The sequence below is a fragment of the Nannobrachium achirus genome (assembly GCF_963921795.1).
Source record: "Nannobrachium achirus genome assembly, chromosome: 3".
NCBI classification, from domain to species: domain Eukaryota; kingdom Metazoa; phylum Chordata; class Actinopteri; order Myctophiformes; family Myctophidae; genus Nannobrachium; species Nannobrachium achirus.
The window spans coordinates 63,065,308-63,092,444 of NC_137812.1; the positions used below are offsets into that span (position 1 = coordinate 63,065,308).

General features: G+C 43.0%; 1 protein-coding gene across 1 annotated transcript in view; it reads left to right on the forward strand.

Annotated features, from left to right (window-relative positions):
* Nucleotides 1-27,137, forward strand: part of sipa1l2 (signal-induced proliferation-associated 1 like 2) — a 113,357-nt gene that overhangs the window by 71,621 nt on the left and 14,599 nt on the right. Inside the window, exons 13-20 of the mRNA XM_080722314.1 lie at nt 3,506-3,652; nt 6,477-6,556; nt 6,954-7,048; nt 9,204-9,625; nt 11,113-11,328; nt 17,958-18,081; nt 23,257-23,494; nt 26,425-26,556. Of these exons, the coding sequence (XP_080578440.1) occupies nt 3,506-3,652; nt 6,477-6,556; nt 6,954-7,048; nt 9,204-9,625; nt 11,113-11,328; nt 17,958-18,081; nt 23,257-23,494; nt 26,425-26,556 (1,454 nt within the window). The remainder of the gene's footprint in view (nt 1-3,505; nt 3,653-6,476; nt 6,557-6,953; nt 7,049-9,203; nt 9,626-11,112; nt 11,329-17,957; nt 18,082-23,256; nt 23,495-26,424; nt 26,557-27,137) is intronic.

Consider the following 27,137-nt stretch of genomic DNA (forward strand, 5'->3'; position numbering starts at 1 on the left):
CAACTGCAGCTTTCCCCATAGTTCTGTGGTTTTGGGGTGGCAACTGGTTCTCATTAGTTGCATCAAGCAGAATGGCAAAAATTGTAACCGCAGCAAATATGAAATGGTGTTTAGGTTCACACTAATTAAATGTGTCGTTGTGTTGGAGACAAATCCACTTTGTGGCTACTGTACCATCGACAGGGTGAGTTGTTCACTATTTCCCATTGGGGGGCACCTATGCAAATATGAATGGACTCAAGGGAGAGTGAACCGCTTTAATAGGATAAAAATAATGTACACCAAATGATATACTGCACGTCATGTGCGCTGCTTTGTTTCAATTCAAGTTTTGAGAAGTAAGCCATGGATCAAAAGGGTGGAAACCTGAATAATTATATTTGTCATAATGATGGATGCTTTGTATTGTAAGTGGCTGAAGATGAGATTAAAAGAACCAGGGACTCATTTGTCTTCAATGGAATTTGCATTTGCATATCTTGCATTACAACTGACCTTATTTGGATTGTATTGAGCTACAGTATTGACGGCATGTCTGGTCTTATTTAACGATGATTTTCTTTATATAGTGGGGATTTCTCTCATACCACTACTTGTTTTATGTTTTTTTTTATCCTAAACCAAACCTGTGGACCAAATACTACTTGAGGGATAATGACGTTTTCTATTGAATCGATTGTTAAACCCCTTGTTGAAGGGGTGTTGATGCTCTCCCCCTTTGGCATAGCTTTGACACCATTCGTAGCATTCGCGGTGTTGCCAGACGGTTAATTGGTTGAGTCAATTCACAGCTGCCAGCACTTTTAACAGAGCCCAGGACCGCCTAGGAAGCTGCTGAATATGCAACGATTCCCGCCCAGCCCATATGGAAATGCTCATCCTTCACTCGCACTCTCGCACTGCATTCATAGTTTCAGCATTTACAATGCTGCAGCCTACAATTGGCAGAACAGCAGAGGGAAGATAGAATTCCTAGAGTGCCAACAATGCAAACATCATAAAAAGTAGGAATTACATTTCAAAAAGGTAGCACATCCAACATTTTAAATCAGTGGAGGACAAAGTACTCACATTTCCACTTTTTTATTGGCACACGCCAGAAAGAATCCTTATGCGTTTCGGCTACGAGCCTTCATCAGAGCATGCAAACTTCAGTATCTATGTATGATATGCATGAGGATGAATGAGTATGATTAATAATCATGATTTTTTTTTCTTTTTTTCCCCTTCAAATTACATTTGAAGAAAAAGATTATTTGTTTTTGTTTAAAAATCGATTAATTTGATTAACTGTTGTTCTTTTACTTCAGACCTACAGCACCCAGAGCATTCAATAAATATCTCCCCTCTCCCTGTTACAAAGGATTCTTACTGTATGTCCCATTGAGTAAAGAAATGCAGGTGAAGAAGGCAACAGCAATAATAAACATAAGAGCTGAGGTGAAGCGACATACTCTATAAGTGTTCACAAGAAAGTGTAGCTGACAGCTTTCCCTGTCACAACACCACGTCTTCCCTCAGCTTGTCATATGACCCATAAAACCCAGAGTCTTGGGATTCCGTGTGTGTTGGTGGGTCCCGTTTCATCTCAAGAGATTATGTAGTATCTCCTCCGGCTAACGTGGCCTTACACTCCAGAGTTCCTGTAGGCTAAGTATAGAGCCGGTCTCATAGTTCAAAATCACTTAACTCAGCAAGTACAGTACAGTAGATGTGCATGATAACTGGAGGCACTGGGGCAGGAACACGTTGCCAACTTACAGAGTTGAACACAGGCACATATTATCGCACAAGGACAGCAGGAGCTCACACACACAGTGGAACAGCAGGACATTGTGTCTGCATACATACATCATTATGTCTAGTCCTTGACTCGCATAGCTGTCTGCCCTAGAGGGGTGATGTCATTGGGAAGGGGTCTACACAGCACAGTGCCATTCAACTGAAAACGACACCGCAACAACAGCAGTGTGGGAGGACATGGCCATATTAGTCCATGTTATTTCTGTGAACTATTACTATGTGTGTCCCAGGACAGTTACATCACATTTACTCTGCTGATATACTCTGATCCAGACAGACTCAACAGTAAGCACTGGCATAAGCTAAAATTCCTAGATGGCGGACATTCCAAACCGTCAATGACACAGAGTAGGAGTAAAGGGTTCAGAGCCAGTGTGTCCAGACTGTAGGTCTAATAATACAGTACTCCCTCCACCCACGTCCAGTTGTCCACACACAATGAAGCAAAATGTGTTCGGGGAAAACACTTTACATGATGCCTGGGTTTTATAAAGCATACTTATAAATAATAATACTACATTAGCAAGTATTGTAATCATGAATGGGACGCAGACGCGCAGTGCTAAAGTATTTGCTCACCACTGCAGAGTCTGGGGATTCGAATCCACTGTGGTTTGTCAAGCATCTAGCCGTCTATACGAACACAATTGGCCCGTGTTTGGGGGAGGGAAGCCGGGCACAGAGATTGATATTTTTCACCGCACGTATTCCTGGGGTGGGACGGCACTTGTCAGCAGGGGCTGTTGGGCGGGAGGAGTACAACAGAGGCTTCCCCGAGTTGGGGCTCCTCCTGGTAGGTGAGTCAGCAGTAGGATCAACCGCAGTGACAGCACAGAAACGTGTGCAGGAAGGAATTAATTGGCGACTAAACTACTAAATTGTGGAGAAAAAGTGGTCATTAATGATGAATAATAGTTATTTGGTATTTGTGAATGAATTGGTGTCCCTTTTATAAAGTGTTACTGAACTTAGTGTGTACAAGGGGTATAAAACCCTATAGAGGTGGCTTACAACAACTTACAAATCTCTATAGGCTTTTATCGATAGTGTCAATGCTTACAATTACACTACAAGTATGCTCATATGCTCATTGTGTTCTAACTCATTTAATGCCACAGACATAGATAGACAAGAATCATTAATTAGGCAACTATGCCACTGACGAAGATTGATGAGAATAGGCTATTTTTGTTATAAAACAACTCAAAATACATTATTTTTGCCGGATTTCTTAAACGGGTGTTTCATTCAAAACACTTGCTTGCCTCCAGCGGCAGATCATGTGATTGAACGTGAACGCGGAAGTGCACGATCCATTCTGGGTCTGCTTTGTTATGATTCTGGTTAGACTATTATAAATGTAAACACACATAGCTCCTCACCCGTAAGTCGCAGCTTCAATCCCAAAAAAGATCTGAGCAGCTGGTGGCAACCCGGTTACGATCGTTACCATCACATACACGGAGCACATGCATGTAGCGCCCGACGCAAAAGTAGGTATTTGCTCATTTTCTTAGCATGGTTGTGTAACTATGGTGGAATTTAGCGTCACCCAGGGTACTGAAAAGAATGGACAGAACGGATACATGTGTAGACAGCGTTTTCTTGTGGTTGTAAAAAAAACACTGAAATGGGCTGGCATTGAAAAAGTTAATTATTCCAAGTGTTATCAATCTCTCTACAATGTCCTTTTTCTTCCCAGGGTCCTCCAGGACTACGATGTCTCTCCATCAGCACCTCGGGGCCGTGGAGAGGCGGGGCAGATCTTCTGTAGTTCCCCTAGCAACCAGTCCACCTCCAGTGACCCTGGGCCCACAGGGACCTGGTCCCAGAAAGCTGTCTACAACGGGTAAGTAAACTATAGCAGTGGTACTCAACCTTTTTCATTTCAAGGACCCCCAGTCTGATATGCAGGGGTGTCGCACCAAATTCTGGGCCCTGGATATTTTAAGTATTGAAAAATAAAAGTCTTTGAATATTTCAAATCCTTCTATGTTTCTATGTCAGTGGTGCTCAAACCTTCTCATGTGAAGGACCCCCAAAATGATATGTATGTGGCCAAATTATTTAGTTCCAGGGACCCCCAGAAGCAAAATTTGAGTTACAAATGATCGTAACTCAAAATATACATATATTCAAAGATTTGCACAAATGTTAACAACTTTTCAAAAATAGCAGATCTACAAGCTCGCAGCGCGGCACCGAGTGCTATTTTTCAATAGCTAAAGTATAAAATAATTAAGGCCCCTCCACCTTGCTTGGGCCCTAGTAACTCAGTCCCACTTTCCCCCCTCTTGTGACGCCCCTGCTGACATGGCATGCGCCCACGGACCGCCACTGGATACCCCTTTTTGGAGCTGTGTGAAGCACAGGCTCCCTATACGTGGCTGTGTGGGTCTGTGTGTGTGTCTGTCTGTCTGTCTGTGTGTGTGTCTGTGTGTATGTAGCCTGAACTTCCTAAACTTCGGCACGCCACTAGTCCCACAGTTTTGCCACCACACACTCGCGCCATATGTCAAATCGACCGCCTTACTCGGGAATCGTGGGCTATTACTTTTCTAAGAGAAAGGTTCTATAGTTTAATTGATATTAATTTATTAGTGAATTAATTTTCCCCATTGACTTATAATGGGAATCGCAAAAACTCACATTCAATTATTTGTCTCTCGCAAACCATAGGGGCTAGAGTTTCAAGACTTGGAGAGGAGGTTCATAATGATTTCAAGGATTAAATAAAAAATAATTGTGTCATTTGGCCGCATGGTGGCGCCATAACACCCCACTTTACGTTTTGGCCTGTAACTCTTGAACCGTAGGTCGGAAAATTAAAAATATTTTTTCCCTGGATTCCTTGGGTCATGACGCATCTCCCCATATAGGCCACGCCCATTTGCGCCATGATAGATTTTCCGCCATCTTGAATTTTCTCCAAAACACACTTTTTGCTCCTTTTCCTACATATTTTCTTCAAATGTCACAAAAATCGGTACACATGATCCACACACACACACACACACACACACACACACACACACACACACACACACACACACACACAGCTCCACTTCACACGGGTGTGATTTTTTTCTTTTTAAACCCCAATCTACACGGGTCAACTCCTCAGTGTTTATTTAATTCTGAGAGTGTACACTCTCAGATTTACTCACGCGTAAGGGTCCATGACCCCTGGTGGTCCTCAGTCCAGACGAAACAGTAAGCCATAGCCTATAGGTCTGAGTGAAACGGCCTAGTGACCGGAAGGTTCAAATCTCCTCGCCTCAGTTGAAGCCGCCCAGTGCCCTAGTTGTACCGAGCAGCTTCCATGATTGGAATCATCGTGGCTGTATGGACGCGATGCATGGTTGTGTGTCATCACGTTCAAGTACACATAAAAACATCATACGGTACAGATCACGTCTCTGCGCAAGAAATCATAGAGATATTTGTATGCATTTATTCATAGGGCCATATAATGAGTGTAGCATTAGTACAAGCTTCAATTCCTACATCGCCAACATTAAAAGCAACCATCAGTGGGCATTGCTGCGGTCAGAATGATGATCCTTGGCCCACATACTGTACTGAGGATGGATGCCTTTAAGAGTTAACTGTATTATGCAGCGCACTGTCTTGCTCTAGTGGGCTTCCTAATAAATTATTAATTGTTGAAAGGGAACTACGGGCACATGTCAAACAATTATCCCCCCTCCATTTACTGAGAGACACAATGCTATGTCACTTTAATCACCAACGCATACTGTTACACATCTACTGTACCGCAACCTTTGTGTGCACAAAGACGCGTACACCCACACCTACCACCACCTAACTCACAGACGACACATGTACTGTACACACAACTGCAAAAGCACGTACTGCAAGCACACACGTTGCACTCGTAGGGTGCGTTCGGATATACAGTATAGCACTGAGTGCATTGGCCAATACAAACCAATGTGTGAGTGCGCTCCTGGTGCACATATCTGAACGCAACCCCGGTTTGCGCCTGGTGTGGTTGAAGGGAAATACACGCACACACACACAACTCTACCCAGACACCCAGTGGACATGTACTTTTCCCTAGTTGGAGGTCGATGTCCCATCCAGCATCCAGACAGCCATGCTGTCGCCAAGAGCAAATCTTCCCAGCTCAGGTGTCAGCTTCCCGGCATTCCTGCCACATATCCCCACAGCATCCGTTGTTAGAAATGTGTCGGACTAGCAATAGTGATAAAGTATCTCGTTACACTGTACAGGGAATGCCCTGTAAATAGACCAGATATAGTGATAGCACAGGGCTGCCATCATCATTCGTATCTTAATGCTTCTCTTTAACGGTGCACTTGTTTGTAACGGATCAATGGGTACATTTATTTACTTGGGTACCCATAGGCTACGGTCTTATCCTGGGTTAATTATAATGAGTGATTAAGTAGGGGTTCAGTGTCTTGCTCAAGGTCAATATGACAGAATGCTGGCTTGATGCAGGGATGAACCAAATATAGAAAAATTCCAGACAAATATTTAGCACCTTTTAGTGGAAGTTAAATTCACAGTTCTATTCTTTTTTAAATTTGGATCTCAAAGACGTTTGAAGTACCTTTGGCCCACATGATTTTCTCTGCTCCTTCCTCAATATGTGTGTCTATCTCTCTCTCTCTCTCTCTCTCTAGATGCCCGTCTCCCGCCCTTATTGAGCCAGCAAGTATTAAAGACGAGAGAGAACCCAAGCTGGAGAGGACCAGGTCTGCAGGTACGGACAGAAGAAACAGATGTTATTTCATGCAATTATTTCCAGCATTACTCTTACGCAATATACTTAGAAAGCGTAACAATTTACTAACATGGGTCATTTGTTTTACACGTTATGCATAGAACACATGGGACTGCTAAAGTCTGACGGTTGGATCTCTTAACGAGCTCAGTGAATATGAACACGCTAAAAACCTCGCCTCGAGGCATGGATCTAAAAGATTCCCAGCTGGTAGTCTGAACTGGACTCTGGTCCAATCCCGTGGAAGCGGAGCAAACCGCCTATCTGCCGGACAGTGTGATCAGCCCGTACCACAGGAATGTGGAAAATGGGAATGTGAGATCTCAATGAAAACAAACAGGCTCCAAAATGACTTCCTCTTTCTCCCCTCGCGCAGAGGCCAAGTGGCATCATCCGTCAACGAAGATCCTCAACATGAGAGAACGAGGTCAACAGAGACCGGGTGGGAAGGACGCCAGCAACAAGCTACGAGTGAGCAGTGTTTTGATATGTTCCGTTTTATATTTAGCTCCTGATCTTGTCAAGCATGCACTTAACATTGAGTAAGCTAATAACCTTAACTGTGGTTTTCGTATTGTCCTTGTTTTCTTTTAACACTTTCCATGCCAGACCAAAATGGCCCCAAAGTCCCTGTGCCAGGATTTTGTATGTTTTCTTTACTATGCAGATTTTTTCCCCCACAGAGACAGACACAGTTGTTGTGATTCAGTGGCAAAAATAATTTTGTCAATCAGACAAATGGTTCCAGAGATAGAGCTGAATGAATCAAAAAAAGTGTCCATCCACTAGAATGGACACACATTTTCTCAATCAGCTAAACGAGGGAGCCAACACACAAACAGAGAAAAGCATCTCTCTGATCTCAGGTCATTTTGACATCTAAAAAAAAAAAAAGAAAAAAAAAAGAAGAAAATAATCATTTTTATTATATAGTCAAAATACGTCATTGGCACTGACGGCTTTTGGCCCATTTACGTCAATCTACCACTGTGGCATGGTAAGAGTTAAAGCATTTTCCTTGTTGCTTCCCTGTTAATTCATATACTCACGTTTGTATTTTTATTTGATTATTGCACAGAGCAATGCAGAATCTTGTAGGGGGTTCAATGTCCTGCAATCAAGGCCGCTTGATGTAGACAGACATACACGTAGTAATAACTGAAGCTATGAACTTAGAATTATTATAGGGTTCTTCAGCTCGATTATTCGGCTCTATACAATGTCTATAATAAATCGAATGTCATACAACATGGAGGGATTAAAAAATATGTAATTTTTTCTTATAAGAAAAATAAATCCGGGTCAAATCCCTGTATACGTAAAAAAGTGTAATTTAATATTGATAATATTAATAAACATCATTATTATTAAGGTTTCTTGATCTCGCACTAATCTAAAATAGAGTTTACAAAGTGTTTTTCAAAGACATACCAACCAAAGGACTATTAAGTGAAAGTGTCCCAGTGGTGATGTCCTGTAATACTAGAAGGTCTCATGAGACTGGCTCTAAGGACTGTCTAGGTGTAAGATTCTACTCTCTGTATCGTGTTTCCATACATGACACAGGCAACCTTGCAACACGACTCTGGACAGTTGGATCCGTGACCTCATCTCTAGACCTTGTAAAATATCCTCACTGTCGATCCCTTTGTTTACAACAGATGTTCAGTTTCAAGACTGCTATGGGGCTACAAATAATGCATCCGTTGTCATGTGATCTTCATTCAGATAATTGCTATTGGGGGCAGGGGGTGGGGAAAGTGCAATGTTAAATGCAGTGTAATACTTGGAATACAATACCAGTCCTGTAATTGTAATTAGTTCATAATGATACTTAAAAAAAAGCTTTTCTATCAGTGGAAGTCGTCTAACTGTTCTCCAAAGTAGAGCCCTGATTTAGCGTTGCGCTTTAGACTCTTAAATCTATGGATATTTGACGCAGAAGCAGATGTAATAAGAAGATATATAATAATAATAGAGGTATAATCTGTTGCAGGTCCTCTCCATGAACAGCTGGATGACAGTGTTTTGTTAGTTGATCATTGTGATTGTCTGTTGGGACAAACAAGTCTCCAGCCTGCTTCAAAGAAATGTAGTCTTCTGTCTGAGGGAGAGCGAATACATTTTAACCCTAACCCTAACCTTAACCCTGACCTCAGTAAAACTATACCTAACCCTAACCTCAGTAAAACTATGCCTAAACCCAACCCTATACCTAAACCACCGTCGCGGTAAACTGCCGGTCCGTGCGATGGTGGCTACGGCAGCAGTTACCGGCGATGCCGGTCCTACTGCCGGCGACACAGCGCGACTGCCGGTCTAACTGCCGCTCCGTGCGGCGGCCGCCTGTCGAACTGCTGGTCGTGCGGCGGTGCCTGCCGCGGCAGTTCGCAGCAGATGCTGTTGCCGGAGAATGCATCCTTCTGTTCTGTCTTTCCCTCAGCCACGTAACAAGAGCTGCTGTTCTGCTTTACTGGCAGCATAATTTGCTTGGTTAAATTTGCTTGCAGTCTTAAGTTTATCTGTATACAATTCTCAAAGGACATTTCCAGTCAATGTATTTATGGGGCAAAACAAAGGCAGAAAGAGTGAATTTATTGTATCTCTTTGCCCTTCTCTACCTCAGTCTGGTGACAAGAGCTATTCCAGCCAGTGTTCCAGTCGCTCCAGCAGCAACACTCTGTCCAGCAATGCCTCCAGCGGCAGTGAGGACAAGCACTTTGGCTCCGCGGACCCCATGGACCCCGAGGCGCTGGGCCTCACCTACATCAAAGGGGCGTCAACAGACAGCGGGATCGACACCGCTCCGTGCATGCCGCCGCCGCCTCCTCCCGCGCCCCCAACCCTCCCCATAGGAGCCTCCCGCGTCATGTTCCAGGAGAGCTCGGGGGAGCAGTGGGCACTGGAGTACCCAGAGGGGTACCACCACAGCGGAGGGTCGGGGACGCCCGAGGGCGGCCTGTCCCAGAGCATCACCCAGGCCACCTCGGCTGGTAACATCACCGACGGAAGCCTGGGGGATCTCAGCGAGATCTCGTCCCTGTCCAGGTACGAGGTTTTCAGAGGCATCGCCAAAGACATGATAATATGATATCGTCGTTGTCGGGTGGAAAACTTGTATCTCCAAATTTCAATTTTGTATGATCTTTCGCAAAGTACACTAAAGCCCTGCTTCATCGTACAAGGCAGTCGCACAAAAGTAGTGAAAACAGCAGATCTACAAGCACACAACGCCTTGTAGAGCGGCTGTTTTCACTAGTTTAAATATTTTTTTAAAGGAAAAATGCAAAACGAACGGTTTTGGACATACAAGGTTTTCACCCGACAACGACAATATATAGATCCCAGTTCCCATGCTGTGCTAGTGTAGAAAGTGATGTTCGACTGTGAAAGGGCCACTCTGTAGCCACAGCATCATCCAGGTTCCCTGTGGCGTCGTGGCTGTGCTGCTGATGCACTCTGACACCAACACTACAGACTACACTGGTACTCCAGAGACGACCAACAGAACTAGACTAATGCAGACATAGTGAGGAATCTGCCCTAAAACTATTAACTATTTCTGTTATTACTATTACTAATATTTGCATACTGTACTGTATGTACTACACGGTAAAAACTCAGAGTAAAATGTGTTCTTAATTTAAAGTCAGTATGTGATTTTACTGTGTAGTACTACTGCTGCTGCTGCTGCTACTACACAGCAAAACCTTCTCAGTAAAACCGCAGTATCTTATATAGAAAGGGCATCGCTTCAGGGTCTTATAAAATGAATGGCTGTTGACGATCACACTTGGGCATTGTAGAGCGTAGAAGAGCGTAGAGAGTGCTGGTCTTACAGTAAGTTCCTAGTGTGGGCCCTGGTTCAATTAACATATTCAAATGCCAACTATAATACCACATGGTTTGATTAAAAATTGAGCTCAGTACTGAAAGATTGAACAAAATAATAATCTGCACAAGAGGAAAAGGTACTTGTGTGCCCAGATGAGGTCTGGAATATTGCCTTGACTTTGGAACTTGGACATTATGTTGGTATTGATGAGCAGCATAGACTGAGTTATTTATATGGATTATATAAGAATTGTTTTATATTTGCCCTTGTGGTATGAGAAAGGATTAAAAAAGAAAGATCAATTGTGTTATTTATTGATGGAAGACTGTTTGGGAATGGAACATTTGCCTTTACAGACCATACCTAGATAAAGCACAGACGCTGAAAATACAAAGTTCATAACAGGGACGTGCAGAGAATGTTAGAGAGGCAGGGGCTGAAATTTCTAAAAGGGCCTTTTGGTTTTTCTTTCAACATAAGATGATGCATTTAGTTAAGGAGAGTTTGGACAAGGCAATTCTCTTGAATGCTGCCTTCAGGTATGGCATGGAAAGAGGGCATTTGCATTTCTTTCACCATAGTAAAAACTGCATTCATGGTCTGGAAAGGGCACCTTTTTACAGACTGATAAAAGGGCTCAACCTTCATGTCTATGTGTGCACGAGCCCGATTCATAATATTCCTCCCGTTCATCCCACAGTGGCTCACGGCGGTCAGGCAGTCCCTCGGACCGTGGCTTAAAGAGCAGTGCCTCCACTGAGTCCTCCAAAGGCTATCTCCTCTCACCCGGAGTCCCAGCCCCAGGAGCAGGGCTCAGCCGCCTCCCTCAGACACAACCCCCACCAGGGCAAGACGATGGGATTAGTTGGAGCAAAACGGAGGACGGCAACACCTCCCTATTGGAGGAAATGACCAGGTTTGATATGGATTATTTTGTTTGGGATTTTTTGATTAAGTGAAGACTTTTAACCACATGGACCCTAGCGTCCCAATAGCGATTATTCCTACCGTAGGAGACGGTGTCACATAAATTAGAAGGCGCAGCTTGTGATTGGTTGGAGCGGAGGTCTGGAGCGTTTGGCTGTGGTCACTTGGACCGAGCGGGTGTGAATGTTAACCTCTATGCCTAAACCTAACCCTAACCTCAGTAACCCTGACGTTGGCGAGTAGCCGACGCGTGTGAACGGAAAAGAAACGCTCCTTCATCCACCGTCTCCTACGTTTGGAATAATAGTGTCCCAATAGGGCGTAACAGTGGCAGCCATTTTGTGGTGCCACAGATCGAAAGCCCATACATTTTTCTTGAAGTTATTTTAAGCCTGGAACCAAGCCAAGAATATTTGAAAACTGCACAAAAAAGGGTATTTATTAAATATCTCTGCTGTCGGGCCGATACCTCCTAACTCCAAAATGTTCATTTTCGGGAAAATGAGCTCAAGTGGACTACTTTTCGTTGGTTCAATATTATTTTAACCAAGACACAGACGTAAAGGGTGTTCAATAGCACATATTAGTGAAAAAAAGAGAGGGCCAATCGGGTGGAGTTTTGTCCCAAGCACTCGGATGTAAAGGGTGTTCAAAAACCTCAAAAATTGAGTTAAGAGGTTTTGGCCAGACAATATAGTATATCATATAATTAAGGGTTAGGGTTGGTGTTGATGAGTTAGTAATTTTAGGATTTATGCATTTGGTTATTTTTATGATTCTTGTTCTTCAAAGCTGTTCAAAACCCCACTGCATAATTTGGAATATTCATTTTGTTTATAACCATCACTTATTTACAGAAACCTCAGATTTAAGATAAACATTCAACAGGGTTCCCACGGTCATGAAATTCCTGGAAATATTTTGAAATCAGAAAAATATTTTTCCAGTACTGGAAAAGTTTTGGAAGGTCCTGGAAAAAAATAACTGCATTGTCTTTGGTTATTGATTTTGTTAATACCTCTGAAATGACAAATTAAACATGGGCCAAATTGTCAAATATTAGAGGCAGAAATTTAGAAAATAGAGTTGCGAGGCGTTGTGAGCATGTAGATCTGCTATTTTCACAATAGAACAGTGTTATACAAAATTCCTCAACTCTTAGTGCTCGTCAGGGTGGGGGGGTCCCCAGTTAAAACATGATTATTTCGGCATACACTACCTGTCTTTGGGCATTGCGCATAGGAGTAAGCGACCTGTTATTGAGCTGAATTTTTTGCGACCATAGGTCGCATTTACTACCAAAACCTCCACCGGCTGTCTGTGCGTCAGTGAGTCAGTGAGTCAGTGAGTCCGTCACACTTTTGCCCTGCTCATATCTCCACAACCGTTGCCCCCATCCATGCCAAATTTTGCACACACACTCCTTGACTGCCAAACTACAACCTCCAAGGACCCCCGGAGCCCCAGGGACCCCCAGGTCCCTGGGGGACCCCCAGATGTAAAAAAGGACCAAATATGCAAAAATGACCAAATGACCACCCCAACGGGGCTGCTCGCGGGGAATTCCCGGGGACCACCGACTCCTGGTGCTCCACAACGGATGCAAAAGTGGTGGCGCCCCCAGTGGAGGACCCCCTGCCACTGCAGCGCACATAAAATGCCGTAACTCGGGCTAGGAGCGTCCGGGAGAGCCGGGGCCGGTACCTATTCGTCCGCCAAGGCAACGCGGAGACCCCACCCCTCATTTCTCACATGGCCCTATTCTAGCGCCACCTTCAGGCCGATTTTTAAAACACATTTTTGGACACTGCTCCTACAGTTTTTGCCCTAAAATCACGAATATCACTACACAGCATGTCTACACTCATGTCATCAACATGGATCAGGAAGATTTTGGAAAAACACATTTTTGCCCTATTTGTGGAGATAAGCCACCTACGGTCGCTTATCTCCCGATTAGGGAGTCTTACTGGTGTTATATAGTCCTGGAAATTGGGTTAAATTTTCTGGAAAGGTTTTGGAAATTAATTGGTAAAAATGTGTGGGAACCCTGATTCAACATTTTAGTTGTTTAACAATGACTTGGAAGACATAGGATGTGGACTTTTTGCAGCAGAAACTATTTTGGTAACCAGCCAGACCTGCCATTTGGCACCCTTTTCTGACTCATTAACTCGGTGACGTCATTAAAACTGTTGACATCTTGACCCCCCATCCAGAAGCAGGACTGCCTCTTCCAGGCTGTAAGACACTATTCCCCTCATAAAGGTTTGAGAGTTATATTTGGTCAAAGCTTCACTTAACCACTTAAAACCTGGTGTCCCTGTTTTTGGAATGTCATGGTTAAAAAAAGTAGAGGAAAAAGTAGTTAGATTTATAGTTAAGTGCGTGCCATTGTTGCACACAGAAAATGGCAGATCTGCAAGCTCACAAGGCATCAAATTACAACCGGATCACAGTGTGTTGTGAGCTTGTACTGTAGGTATTTTTTCAGTCCACCGTGACATGACATATCCACCGTCCATTGTTTACTTTCAATCCACCAGCTTACAGGCACCCACACCAAGGGAAAGCTTTACAGTGCTCTGAAGATTTGTGATGCTTTGGTTTAGTTCTGTTTTCATCTTAACCCTTTTAGAACGGGTACACATTATTGTGTATCATTATTTTATGCTTTAACTATTGAAAAATAGCAGATATACAAGCTCGCAATGCGGCACTTGGTGCCGCACTGCAAGCTTGTATATCTGCTATTTTTGAAAAATCGTGAAAATTAGAATTTTGACCCGATTCTAAAAGTGTCTTTTGAATCCTTCTAAGATTTTTTGGAAAAACCTATGTTTCTATGTCAGCAATCTGGCTAGCCATCATCAAAGAAAAGGTCCTTTTCACTTAAAGGTGATACACCATGAAATTTCACTTTTCCTATTTTAAAACCTTTTTTTGGGGTCCCACTAGCACCTTCTATCCTCATAAAGTCCCATTTCTGACCGTTGTGTCTTTCTCTGGTTTTGGGAAGGCGGAGGTTAAAAGCATCCCACGGGTTCTCAAAACAGGCTGTCTAGATTTGCTGCCGTCGCTGACGTCATCGGCGGCCGTTTTTGAAGATTTTTTTTTTTTTTTTTTTTTTCAAAAACATTTTCTTTTTGCTCTGAGAGCCATTCCAAATGAGAGAGGCTCTCTATTCAGGAGTGGTAATTTAGCCTCAAACCTTTTGAAAAACGTTTTTGGGACATAAACAATATGACATAAATACTTTTTAAATGCATGGTGTATCACCTTTAAATGGAGCTCAGTTAGTCTGTTCTTGAGGGACTACTATATCAGTGGTTCTCAAACCTTTTCATGTGAAGGACCCCCAAACTGATATGTATTTGGCCACGGACTAGTTCCAGGAACCACCCAGAAGCTAAATTTGAGTTACAAACGTTCGCTTTGAAAATACATATATTAAAATTTATGCCCCAAATTTTCACGTCTTTTTCAAAAGAAAATTCACTGGTTAAAGCATTCAATAATTCTAGGCCTAAATGGGCTCGGAAGTGTTATTATTATTATTATTATTATTATTTATTTCCTTTCTTTTCCCTCACTTCATTGATGTTGGCTCAGTGGAGTGGGCTGCGGTTTGTCTTCTCTCCTAAAGACGTTAACTCTCAGGACCAGGTAGAACAACGTTACCATGGTTACCCATGTCACCCTGGCTGCACTTTACTTCACTGTCCTGCCCTAGTTTTACCTGGTACATTCATACGGTTATATTATTACTGAATATTCATAAGCCACATACATGTAGGTTTTTAGGCTGATGTTATGAGGCCGGTGCTTTTCAAAAGCTTTGTTCTTTCCCAGAAAGTATGCAGGTGATATTTCCCACTGGGGGCTGATGAACCAACCAATCTCACATTCTTAATGAATGAATTGTATGTGTTCATTGATTTAGCCTCAGACAGATTGATATTTATCTTACTTACAGCACAAATTATCTGTGATGTTTTTCAGTCAAATGTATGAACAGTAATTATCTGTATCTCTAAACAGCTGGTGTCATGGCTTCTTTAATTTAGAATGTTACCCAATCATAGTCATGCCAAAACACAGTGGCCAAGCAATTAAAGGGATATTTCACTTTCAAACATGTTTGGGGTCAATTTAACGTCTACTCAGGCACCCCAGACAGCCCCAGACAGTTTTTAAGTTGCTCGATTCAGCATTTAGACATTTTGATATACATTTTAACAGACACGCCCCCTTGCCATACAAACACATTGTAACTTCAAACTCCATTTGAACCATGTTAGATCCATTGAAAACACCCATCCTACATACACGGGGAGACTGTGTTTTATCAATTAATCTTTTCATTGATTTCCTTTTTAATAATTCTTTGAAAAAAGAAAATAAACAAAAAAGTAAATGAACAATGGTTTTGTATAGGAAGGGGGCTGATAAAATGACTAGCCTATCAAATAATTACCCCAAACATGATTGAAAGTGGAATATCCCTTTTCACAGAGATTGACACATCACACATCACCAAACAGTGGCAACTTTAATCCCAGCAATGACCAAATAATATATCAACAGCAACACAGAAGCCCTGAATCTGTGAGAAAGTAGCATCTTTTGTGATGGTGGCTTCCATAGTATTTTTTGCACAAACTATACCAGGTTGGTACCTCAGGAAAAGCAGACAGTGAAATGAAAGTACAGTAGCTGTGTAATCCCTTATGAGGTGTGCAGGGGCGTCACACCAAATTCTGGGCCCTGGGTACAAGGATTCACTGCGGGCCCCCCATGAAAGTTAACTATTGAAAAATAGCAGATATACAAGCTCACAGCGCGGCACCGAGTGCCGCGCTGCGAGCTTGTAGATCTGCTATTTTTGAAAAATCGTGAAAATGTGTGCCAAGAAACCTATGTTTCCATGTCAGTGATGCTCAAACTTTTTCATGTGAAGGACCCCCCCATCTCAAAATATTTAGTTCCAGGGAACCCCCAGAAGCAAAATTTGAGTTACAAATGTTCACTTAAAAAATGCATATATTTGAGATGTATATATTTAAGATTTGCGCACATTTTCCAGACTTTTCAAAAATAGCAGATCTACAAGCTCGCAGCGCGGCACTCGGTGCCGCGCTGTGAGCTTGTATATCTGCTATTTTTCAATAGCTAAAGTTACTAAAGGGCCCCTCCACCTTGGGCCCTGGTAACTCAGTCCCACTTTCCTACCCCTTGTGACGCCCCTGGAGGTGTGAGTGCACCTGCTCTCCTGAACTCTGTCCCTCTGCCCTGTTCACTCCTCTCCTCACTGTCTGTCCTCCTCCAGACACACAACCACTGTTCACAAGAATGGACTGCACAATGTGTCTTTCCCCATGTTATTGTGGCTCATATCTTTCCTGTATTCCGTTTGCTTTGGATGTAAATGGTATTGTTGTATGCATTGCTGCAAGCACACTTAATTAAGTTGTAATTATTTATCTACTGTAGGCACATTGTAACCAACAGATATAAATAAAGGACAGCGTGTGCTGGTAAGATAACAAAAACAGTCGGAGGGGTTTTAAAAATATCTTGCCAAAGAAAATATCAGACCAAAACGACCACCAAAAAGCACAATTAAATTCAGTTTAAGAAGGTAAAGCCTTGAACTTGAACACCCAACTATTTGCACCTGCACAGAAAACAAAACTGCACTATTGCCATCGGATATTCCAAATGTTAAGGGCTTTGTCGTGCACGGTGTCATGCACTGAAAATGGCAAATTTACAAGCTCATAAAGGGTCGCAGCGTGACACATTGTGAGCTTGTGGATCGTTTTATTTCCAGTGTGCGACACTGGCGCGTAACTAAATATAAATCGGGCTTTCAGTCGCTTCTGTTGCCAGTGTACCTGAAACGGCAAATGGTTTCAGCATACGAAGGCTGGATGGTCTGTTGTTTTGTATGGTTGAGTACTTCCCTGTAAACCAATTCAGGGCTTTTAGCTCAGCTACCGTACGCAGGCTGTCGTCCTACTTTAGGTTAAATGAGTAGAGTGGACCGGAGCCTGTAGCCTGAATGTTGTTTAGCCTGTCCCTCTATGTGGCCCTGGATGATACTAATCTGTCTTTAACTGCTACGTTAAGTAGCACTGCGTACTGCCTGTACATAAAGTGCCCTCATTTTGTTATTTCCCTTTCCCATCCATCCATCCACCCCCCCCCCCCCCCCTTTCTCTTTCTCTTCATTTTTCTTTGTCCCCATTCTTTCTCATTAACCCGCCCACTCATTGTCATACACATTCTCTCCCTCCGTGCACTCTCACCCCATACTGTCTTCCGCTCTCTCGTCATCCATTTCTCACTTTCTATACCTCTTGCATTCTTTCCTCTATACCCTTCCCCCTTCTCTCTCTCCTACAACCTTCATCTGGCTGCCTCTCCACCACACCCTCTCCTCTACTCCTCGTCCGTTTTATCTCCCCCCATCTCCCTCTTCTCCCACAACCCGCCATTCCCCCCCTCTCCTATCTCCATCCCTCTTCCTCTTTTGCCCCAACCCCTTCAATTTTTTCCATCTCTCTCTCTCTCTCTCTCTCTCTATATTCTCCATGGGGCTTCCATGGCCTCCAGACTGCAGGCGTTGCTGGGTTCAGAGAGCCCGTTCCATCTCCAGCTCCAGCCAGGCCAGAGCAGGGAGGCCATTCTGAAGATGATGCTGGCCGACAGCCCCCTTGGGCCGGGAGACCGTGGGAAGGTGAGCCTGCAGCTCCGTCTCCCCTCCTCCTGCTGTCCGCTCCCCTTTACCTACAGTCTGCTGCGGGTGGATACCGTCAGGGGCGTCACAAGGGGGGGGGAAGTGGGACTGAGTTACTAGGGGCCCTAGTAACTTTAGCTATTGAAAAATAGCAGATATACAAGCTCACAGCGCGGCACCGAGTGCCGCGCTGCGAGCTTGTAGATCTGCTATTTTTGAAAAGTCGTGAAAATGTGTGCAATTCTTTGAATATATACTGTATATTATACATTTGTAACTAAAATGTTGCTTCTGGGGGGGTCCCTGGAACTAAATATTTTGAGATGGGGGGTCCATTGGCAAATACATATCTTGACATGAAAAAGTTTGAGCACCACTGACATGGAAACACATTTTCACACATTTTCATTTTTTTTTTTTCAAAAATAGCAGATCTACAAGCTCGCAGCGCGGCACTCGGTGCCGCGCTGTGAGCTTGTATATCTGCTATTTTTCAATAGTTAACATTCATGGGGGGCCCGCAGTGAATCCTTGTACCCAGGGCCCAGAATTTGGTGTGACGCCCCCGGATACCGTCACCGTTGGGTGGAAACCTTGTATGTAGAAACCTGTTGCAACCTGTGCTCCAGTGGACCCAATGTATTATTTACTCATTTACTTTTTAATAATTCTCGTTGTTTAAATATTTATTAAACCCACAGATCTAACCTAACCACTTTCAAACTGACCTCCATATTTTTGGGCTTCTCATCATCTTTCAAAACAAAATTGTCAGCACTTTCTCCATTATGGGGCGAAATCTAAATTTTCAAACCTTTTCAAAAATGGCTAGAATCCAGAGTTGTTTTGTCACTCATTTGTCCTGGCTCACGCGGTAAGGTCTATGCCCTTCAGTACAAAGGTCCCCGGTTGAAGCCTTACCACATGCATTTAGGGGTGGCCGTAACTGGGTGGTTATAGTGAGCCTGCCTGGGGAGCCAGAGCGCCCGGTTGTCCCAGGTACGATTCCCGGCCATGCCAGCAATGTGTCGATGTGTCCCTGAGCAACCCCTAAATGTTCCCCGAGCGCCACATATGGCTGCTCATTGTTCCTATAGTGGGAGTGTTTCAGGCAAAAATCGTGCACTTTATGAAAGAAGCATGAAATTTGGCACACAGTTAGAACATGCCATATGGAACATTTTTGGCTATAGGGGCATCGCAGATTTGTCTTGGGAAACTTGTGGGAGCCAATCAAAGTTGGGCTCTCATAGACTTTACTATAGAGTAAAATAATACAAAAAATAAATATGCTTTAAGTAGCATGTGAGGGGTCAAACTAGGTGTTTTTCGGGATTCTGAATCCAATGCAAGCATTTGTTTTGCAGGAAAACATTCCTTTCCGAGAAACGGCCACCACAAAACTGTTGAAAAGTGATGACTCATCACTAAACCATACTTTTATCACTTATATGGGGTCCGTTTTCAGCCCAAGGAATGGTTTTCCTGCAAAATAAATGTTTGCATTGGATTCAGAATCCCGAAAAACACCTAGTTTGACCCCTCACATGCTACTTAAAGCATATTTATTTTTTGTATTATTTTACTCTATAGTAAAGTCTATGAGAGCCCAACTTTGATTGGCTCCCACAAGTTTCCCAAGACAAATCTGCGATGCCCCTATAGCCAAAAATGTTCCATATGGCATGTTCTAACTGTGTGCCAAATTTCATGCTTCTTTCATAAAGTGCACGATTCCATCAAAATACTGCCCGAAACGCCTGCACTACTAGTTGTTATAGGATGGGTAAAATGCAGAGGACAATGTGCAAATGTACTGAGACAAAAAACTCCCCAAGGCGTATATTATATTATTTATTATTATTGTAGGTACAAGCAGCAGTTTTGGTGTGACAACACTGCATTTAATATACACACAAGAAGAATATTACAGAACTGTATGAAATAAGAGAACAAGATAGTAGCAACAGTGAGTGTGCAATGGGCAATGTGCAAAATTGCATTTATAAAAGAATAAAGGTTAGGCATCAAAGTAATTGTACGCCTATGCACGTCTATGCGGCAGATGTACATACAGGTATCTGAAGCAGTTCTATTGCAGTGTGACACGTTGTGAGCTTTTAGATCGGCTATTTCGCTGCTTTTGTGTGACATTGTAGTATAACTAAGTATAAAATAGGACTTGGACTAAATATGGCGATAAAAGGTCATTGCCTGGCAGCGATGATATGTTAATGCAGGAGTACTTGCCACACACACACACACACACACACATGACTCATCCTAGACCTAGAATATGGTACTAGACAAACAGATCCAGACATAAAATAGAGTAGCACAGAGTTAGTACTAGTAGCCACTAGAACAGAAATGGCACAGGCATAAAGGATCTATTTAAAAATAAGAAAAGGAGAGCTACAGTACATAAAAAAAACGAAAGAGGGATGTGGGAGAGATTTATTGAAACCATTATGATGATTCAGGTGCAACAAATGTATATTATGGCACTTCAAAACGCCAGAATGAAAAACAGCCAGCCAACCAGAGCACATTATCTTTGATAACGTGCCTTAACGCCTCCATCCGGACACAGCAAGTCATTGTCCCATGCAGGTGTGGATTTCCAAATGACTAGGGTCTGTTGGCGGGAGGAGATGACAACTACATGCATCTTTAGGAGTACATTCATCACTGCAGTGCACATATAGACCACAGACCACATGTCAGTCTAAATTCGTAACACAATTTGCATACAGTACAGTCATCGCTGCACTACATCATGACGAGCAAGTGGAGCATAGCACAGGTTTGGAATGAGAGCGGACAGCAGATGGCCAGTTCGCAGCCAAGGCTTAACCTATTAAGACCGGGTACATGTTATTATGCGTTATTTTAGGCTTTAACTATTAAAAAATAGCAGATATTTGCTATTTTTTTTTAAATTGTGAAGATTTGTGCAAGTCTTTGAATATTTTGACCCGATTCTATAAGTGTCTTCTAAATCCTTCTAAGGTTTTTTAAAAACCTGTGTTTCTATGTCAGTGGTGCTCAAACTTTTTCATGTCAAGGACCCCCAAAATGACATGTATTTAGCCACGGACCCCCATCTCAAAATATTTAGTTCCAGAGACCTCCAGAAGCAAAGTTTTAGTCACAAATGTTCGCTCTAAAAATACATATATTCAAAGATTTGCACACATTTTCACGACTTTTCAAAAATAGCAGATCTACAAGCTCGCAGCGCGGCACTCGGTGCCGCACTGTGAGCTTGTATATCTGCTATTTTTCAATAGTTGAAGCATTAATTAATTAATTCTAGGCCTAAATGGCCTAATGCACTTCACGACAACCATACACACACTTTTCTTTCTTCGAGGACTTTAAGCATCTACAAGGCAATTATCCTGCATATCTCTCCATCTGAGATGCACATGCAGAACTCGCACTCACATCACTACAACATCGAGGGCCGGCCAGGAGCAATCCAAACATTGAGCACGTACTGTACGGGTTCAGTGCCTTGCTCCAGGGCAGCTCGACGGGGATGACGCATTCGCTGTAAAAACACAAGTTAAAGGTCATCTGTATCCTCTTTAACATGGCTGACATCGTGTGCGCTTAAACAATGTGGCCATGTCCAGGGGGGCACGTACAGCGTGATGTGAAACGGGGGCTGTGGTAGGCTCGCAATGTGTAGCGCGATTGTAGATCTTCTATTCTTTGACACAGAACACACATCATATGAGGTATGTCTGAGTATAAATCAAGCTGAAAGGTTAGAGAAGTGAGCTTGAGTGAGATAGCAGCTGTCACAGCATATGGACTAAACAAACGTTCCGAGTTAACAGCTTGCTTTGGATAATCAACGGCTAGGGAAGATGTTGTCTTTAGCACTGACGATGTTGATGTTTCCTGTGTTGGGAACAAGGCAAAGTGTGGCTAGATTGATAGTCAGAATCCCTCTCTAATGGCTAAATCCAGTCACCAGTAGAGGAACTTGTCTTTACCGTTTTTTTTTTTTTGCAGATGCGGACAACTTCCTTGAGTTTCACAGTACATACTGACACAATCACATTACACAAGGACTTCTCATTTGAATGCATGGAGACGTGAAGTATAACAAAAGAGAGAAAGCGTGCTAGCTTGTACACTATATATACTGTATACAGTATGTACCTAATATGCTGTACACTATAATGTATGTACTTTATATATGTATTTATTATTCACAAGGCTCTAGCTCTGTCCGTTTGAGAGTAAGTAGAGTAGTGTGATCCAGAGTATGGTTACAGCACATACAATCCTGAGTGCTCATTTAACTGGGAGAGTACACATGTACATTTTACAGTTTAGCTTTTAGATGAGGCAGTGTGAACTGTGAACCTAGAAAAAGCTTTAATTCCTAGAAGAGTGACATTACAAGCAGCCAGCTGAGGATGCAATGCAAGGGTTAAAGTGACCATGACAATAGATGTAAAACAATATTCCTGAGACGGAGGGAAGAGAGCGATTGAAAGGCATTGAAAGTGGTTCAGCTTCTTATCTAAGGGTCACCCATCTTGTCTTTCTCCATCCATCTCCACCCCCCTTTTTTTCATATTCCTCGTCTTACGTTTGTACAGAACATTGTAACCTCTGTTTTAGATGTGAGATTTACTTATTAATTAAGCCATTCAGAAAGGGTACATACACATTATTGCGTATTATTATTATTTTATGCTTTAACTATTAAAAAATAGCAGATCTACAAGCGGTGCCGCGCTGTGAGCTTGTAGATCTGCTATTTTTGAAAAATCGTGAACATTTGAATTTTAACCAGATTTTTTGACCCGATTCTATAAGTGTCTTCTAAATCCTTCTAAGGTTTTTTGAAAAACACATGTTTCTACGTCTTGTGGTTCTCAAACTCTTTCATGTCAAGGACCCCTAGAATTCTATGCATTTGGCCACGGACCCCCCATCTCAAAATATTTAGTTCCAGGTACCCCCCCAGAAGCAAAATTTGAGTTACAAATGTTCATGATTTTTCAAAAATAGCAGATCTACAAGCTCGCAGCGCGGCACTCGGTGCCGCGCTGTGAGCTTGTATATCTGCTATGTTTCAACAGTTAAAGCATTCAATAACTCTAGGCCTAAATGGATATTAAAGCACCACGTCTTTCTCCCCCTGTTTAGAATCTGAGCTGCGTCTCGGGCGTTTTACCGACGTCCCCGCGGCGGACCATCTACCGGACGCTGTCGGACGAGAGCCTGTGCAGCAGCCACAGGAGAACGCTGTCCCTGGTCAGCTCTCGTACCTCTCTGCTGCTGGACCAGGCGCTGCCCGGCGACGTCCTGTTCAGCAACGCCGCTCCCTACCACAGCACCCTGCCCCCCCGCACGAGCCTCCGCCTGTGGGCTCCGCTACGAAAGAGTGAGTACACCCTCCTCCCCCGCGTGGGATTCAGTGTTCACAGGGGTCTTCAGCGTTTTCAGGCCAAGGACAGGCCCTTAGTTGAGAGAGATGAAGCAGGGACCCCCACAACCTTTTCATAGATTCCATATAGTTTCATCGCTTGAAAGCGCGATCATCAGCGTATTTTGGATTCATGACAATTTGTGTTTTCATATATTTAACCACTTGAACCGTCAATACTTAATACACTTGACCTTTCGCTCTGTACTTAGTCTGCCCTTTTTCCCCCTCTACACCAAACCTCTTTGCCTAAAAACGCCTCGCAGCGCGAGGCGTTGTGAGCTTTTTTTGCTAAAGTTCTCAGAATGCGGATGCTAGGGTTCAAGTGGTTAATATAAAAAAAGGAGAAAAAAGGGTTTCTATCACACAAAGATTTGGAGGACCCCCTGTAGTAACTCTGAGGACATCCTGTTGAAGACCCCTCTCATTCAACTGATGGTTCATACTCAAATCCTCAGTGTTAATTGACCGTGTATAAATTGACCCGTAACGGTCCATTTAGCCAAGTTAAATTAACACTGAGCATGTTACTGCATTGTCTGCTATCTGGTTGTAAGGCAGGCCGAGAGTAAGGCACTATGGTGCAGTTTAGTCATCATAGTAGCTGTACAGCAAGGCTGGCATGTCTGGCGGTGTAAAACACCTTTGCTTTTAAAATTACTACAATAATTCATTACATACTTTATTAGACAGAAATGCAGAGCAAAGTACATTCATACATTTGGGCTAAAAGATTAACAAACAAAAAAAAAACCTGGGCACCATTGTGGTGGGTCCTATGCATTCAATTCATCAACATAGTTTAAAGCAGGGGTCTTCAATGTTTTCAGGCCAAGGACCCCTTAGTCGAGAGAGAGAGATGAAGCAGGGACCCCCACAACCCATAGATACAGTACCATATAGTTTCATTGTTTGACAGCACAATCATCAGTGTATTTTGGGTTCATATACATTTGTGTTTCAGATATTTAACCACTTGAACTGTCAATACTTAATAAACTTGACCTATCACTCTGTACTTAGTCTGCTCTTTTTCCCCCTCTACACGAAACCTCTTCGTGTAGAGGCTAAAATTCTCAGAATATGAACGCTAGGGTTAAAGTGGTTAATATAGAACAGGAGAAAAAAAGCTTCTATCACACAAAGATTTGGAGGACCCCCTGTAGTGACTCTGAGGACCCCCTAGGGGTCCCAGACCCCCTGTTGAAGACCCCTGGTATAAAGAATAACACAACATACAATAGTAGAAAGGGGGCTTTATCACCTTTCTATGGGAGAGGTGGGTTTACCTCCCCCTTTGGTCTCCTGAAAGCTGGATTTTCATTACTTTTTTTGAAGGAAGCCAGTGATCCATATTTTAATGAATCAAGCATAGAATGAGTAAATAATGTAATAATAAAACCTAACAAAGTATGAGTCAATCATTTAATATGAACAATACATTTAGATCACTTCAGGCTAACTGGGGAGAAATGTTTTATGCACATAAAACAATAATGGTTGTTTTTGATCAACCCAGTAGCCCAGTCTGATCACCTGATCCAAAACGTGGTGGTTGCCCAGAATGCTGTCCGGGAATTTGTCCTCTCTGTCCCCTCAACCCTCCTCAACCCCCGCACCCCAACCCCCATACGTACCCATAATCTGTTCCCCAGATGCTGTTACCCTTTTTAGCTCAGGTTAATTGTGTGTCTGAGTTTGGAAATCTCCTGTTAGCCTGCCCGTATAATAAGGAGTTTCTCTGTTAGCAGACGGAAGGTAGCACTGGTCCCTGGCACCAGGCCGGCTCTGTGAGGGTATGACTGTTGGGTCCGGTTATTTTTTGGCAGAAAGAAAGACAAAGAAAAGATTAATTGAATTTCAGTTGACAGGATGTCCTGTTTAATCTCTGCTATAGCGGTGTGTCCTGTTGAAGTGCCCTTGAGTGAGACACCGAAACGTAGCTTTTCTAATGGCTCATTGTACTGCCTGGATGAGAAGGTCAGCTAGATGTGCAGATGTCAAAGTGCCAAACGTCAAATCACATCAATAGCTGTCTGTAGACATGAGGCTGCTGCCAGTAGTATGTCAGCTCTTGTTATAGGATGTCCAGAAACCAAACCACTTTCATCTTTATTTACGTAAAGATAACGTCATGATAATATATTCCAGTACCATTGGCGCTCCGGGACCTGCTACTTGGAAATCAGATTCAGAATCTCCAAACACAATAAAAGCACGGGAACTTGTGGTGGTGACACGGGGGCAGAAGCATATTGGCATTGTAATATTTGTCCTATTCAGTGCACAGTCTTCCCACTGAAGAGTATGTCAAATCAGATCTAAATTCCTTCAGTATCTCGATGATTCATTGGATCTGAAGGTTTAGTGTGCAGGGTTGGAATTCTCATTTTTAGCTCAACAGGGGCGCAGGCAGGCCAGAATAGAGTTTGGCAGGAATGGCTTTAATGACACAGTTGGGTCCAATATTGATCTGAAGACATGTCCAGATGTGTTTGTACTGTAACTCAGATCTCATCTCAGTAGCTGTATCACATATTGCATATAAGGGAAACATGTCCATTATATTTTGTGAACCGTCTGTTTACTTAACTGTAATTGTACAATTACAGGATTTCATTAAAAGGAAAAACACATTACATTTTACAGTGCACTTTGGTTTACGTGCTATTGCCTGGAATTTAGCTCTCGATGAGCAGGGTTAGTGACTTGCATGGTTTCCTCTGCCGTCAGTGTGTGAGCGGGTGAATGTGAAATACATTGTAAAAGCGCTTTGGAGAAAAGCGCTATAAAAATGCAGTCCATTTACCAGGCCAATGAAGTCACGTTTTGGGTGAGCTATTAAGGCATTGTTCAGGTAACTGACCAAGTGCCTTTTCCTTCTTTAGATGAGCTGTGTTTCTCTGACAGCTCACTGGCAGAGCGATCCAAGATGGCAGAGGCTGGGCTGATGCCCCTCCCGAGTGCCTCCTCCCATTTGGACTGGACTCACCTGTTGGACGCTGCCAGGGCGTTTGAAGGTATGGTTTAAGATCTCCACCTGCTGTATGACTGTGTCTGTGCACCATGGGTGATACTGTTAGCTATTTGTTTTTATGTTTGGCATGTCTGTGAGCGATATTGTATATTGCAGCCACTTGGTGTAACCTCACTGCTTATCTGATATTGTCGTTGTCGGGTGGAAACCTCGTATCTTCAAGTTTCACATTTGTGCGTTCGTTCGCAAAGTAAAGCCCAGCTTCATCATACAAGACCGTCGTACAAAAGTTGGGGAAACTACAGATCTACAAGCACACAACGCCTCGCACCCGCGAGGCGTTGTGTGCTTGTAGATCGGCTGTTTTCACTAGTTTAAATCATTTTAAAATTATAAATGCAAAACAAACGGTTTTGGACATATAATGTTTTCACCCGACAACGACGATATACTATATCCACCCTTTGCTACTTGGATGGGAGCGGTTTTATATAATGCACTGGACAAGACTGTTATTGACAGTCATTTTGAATGTGCTATTTAATCTTCAACATTTGGTTGAGTACTTTCTCTATATTCTTGTTAAGCTGGCTGACCCCCCCCGGTCATCTTGACCCAATCAAA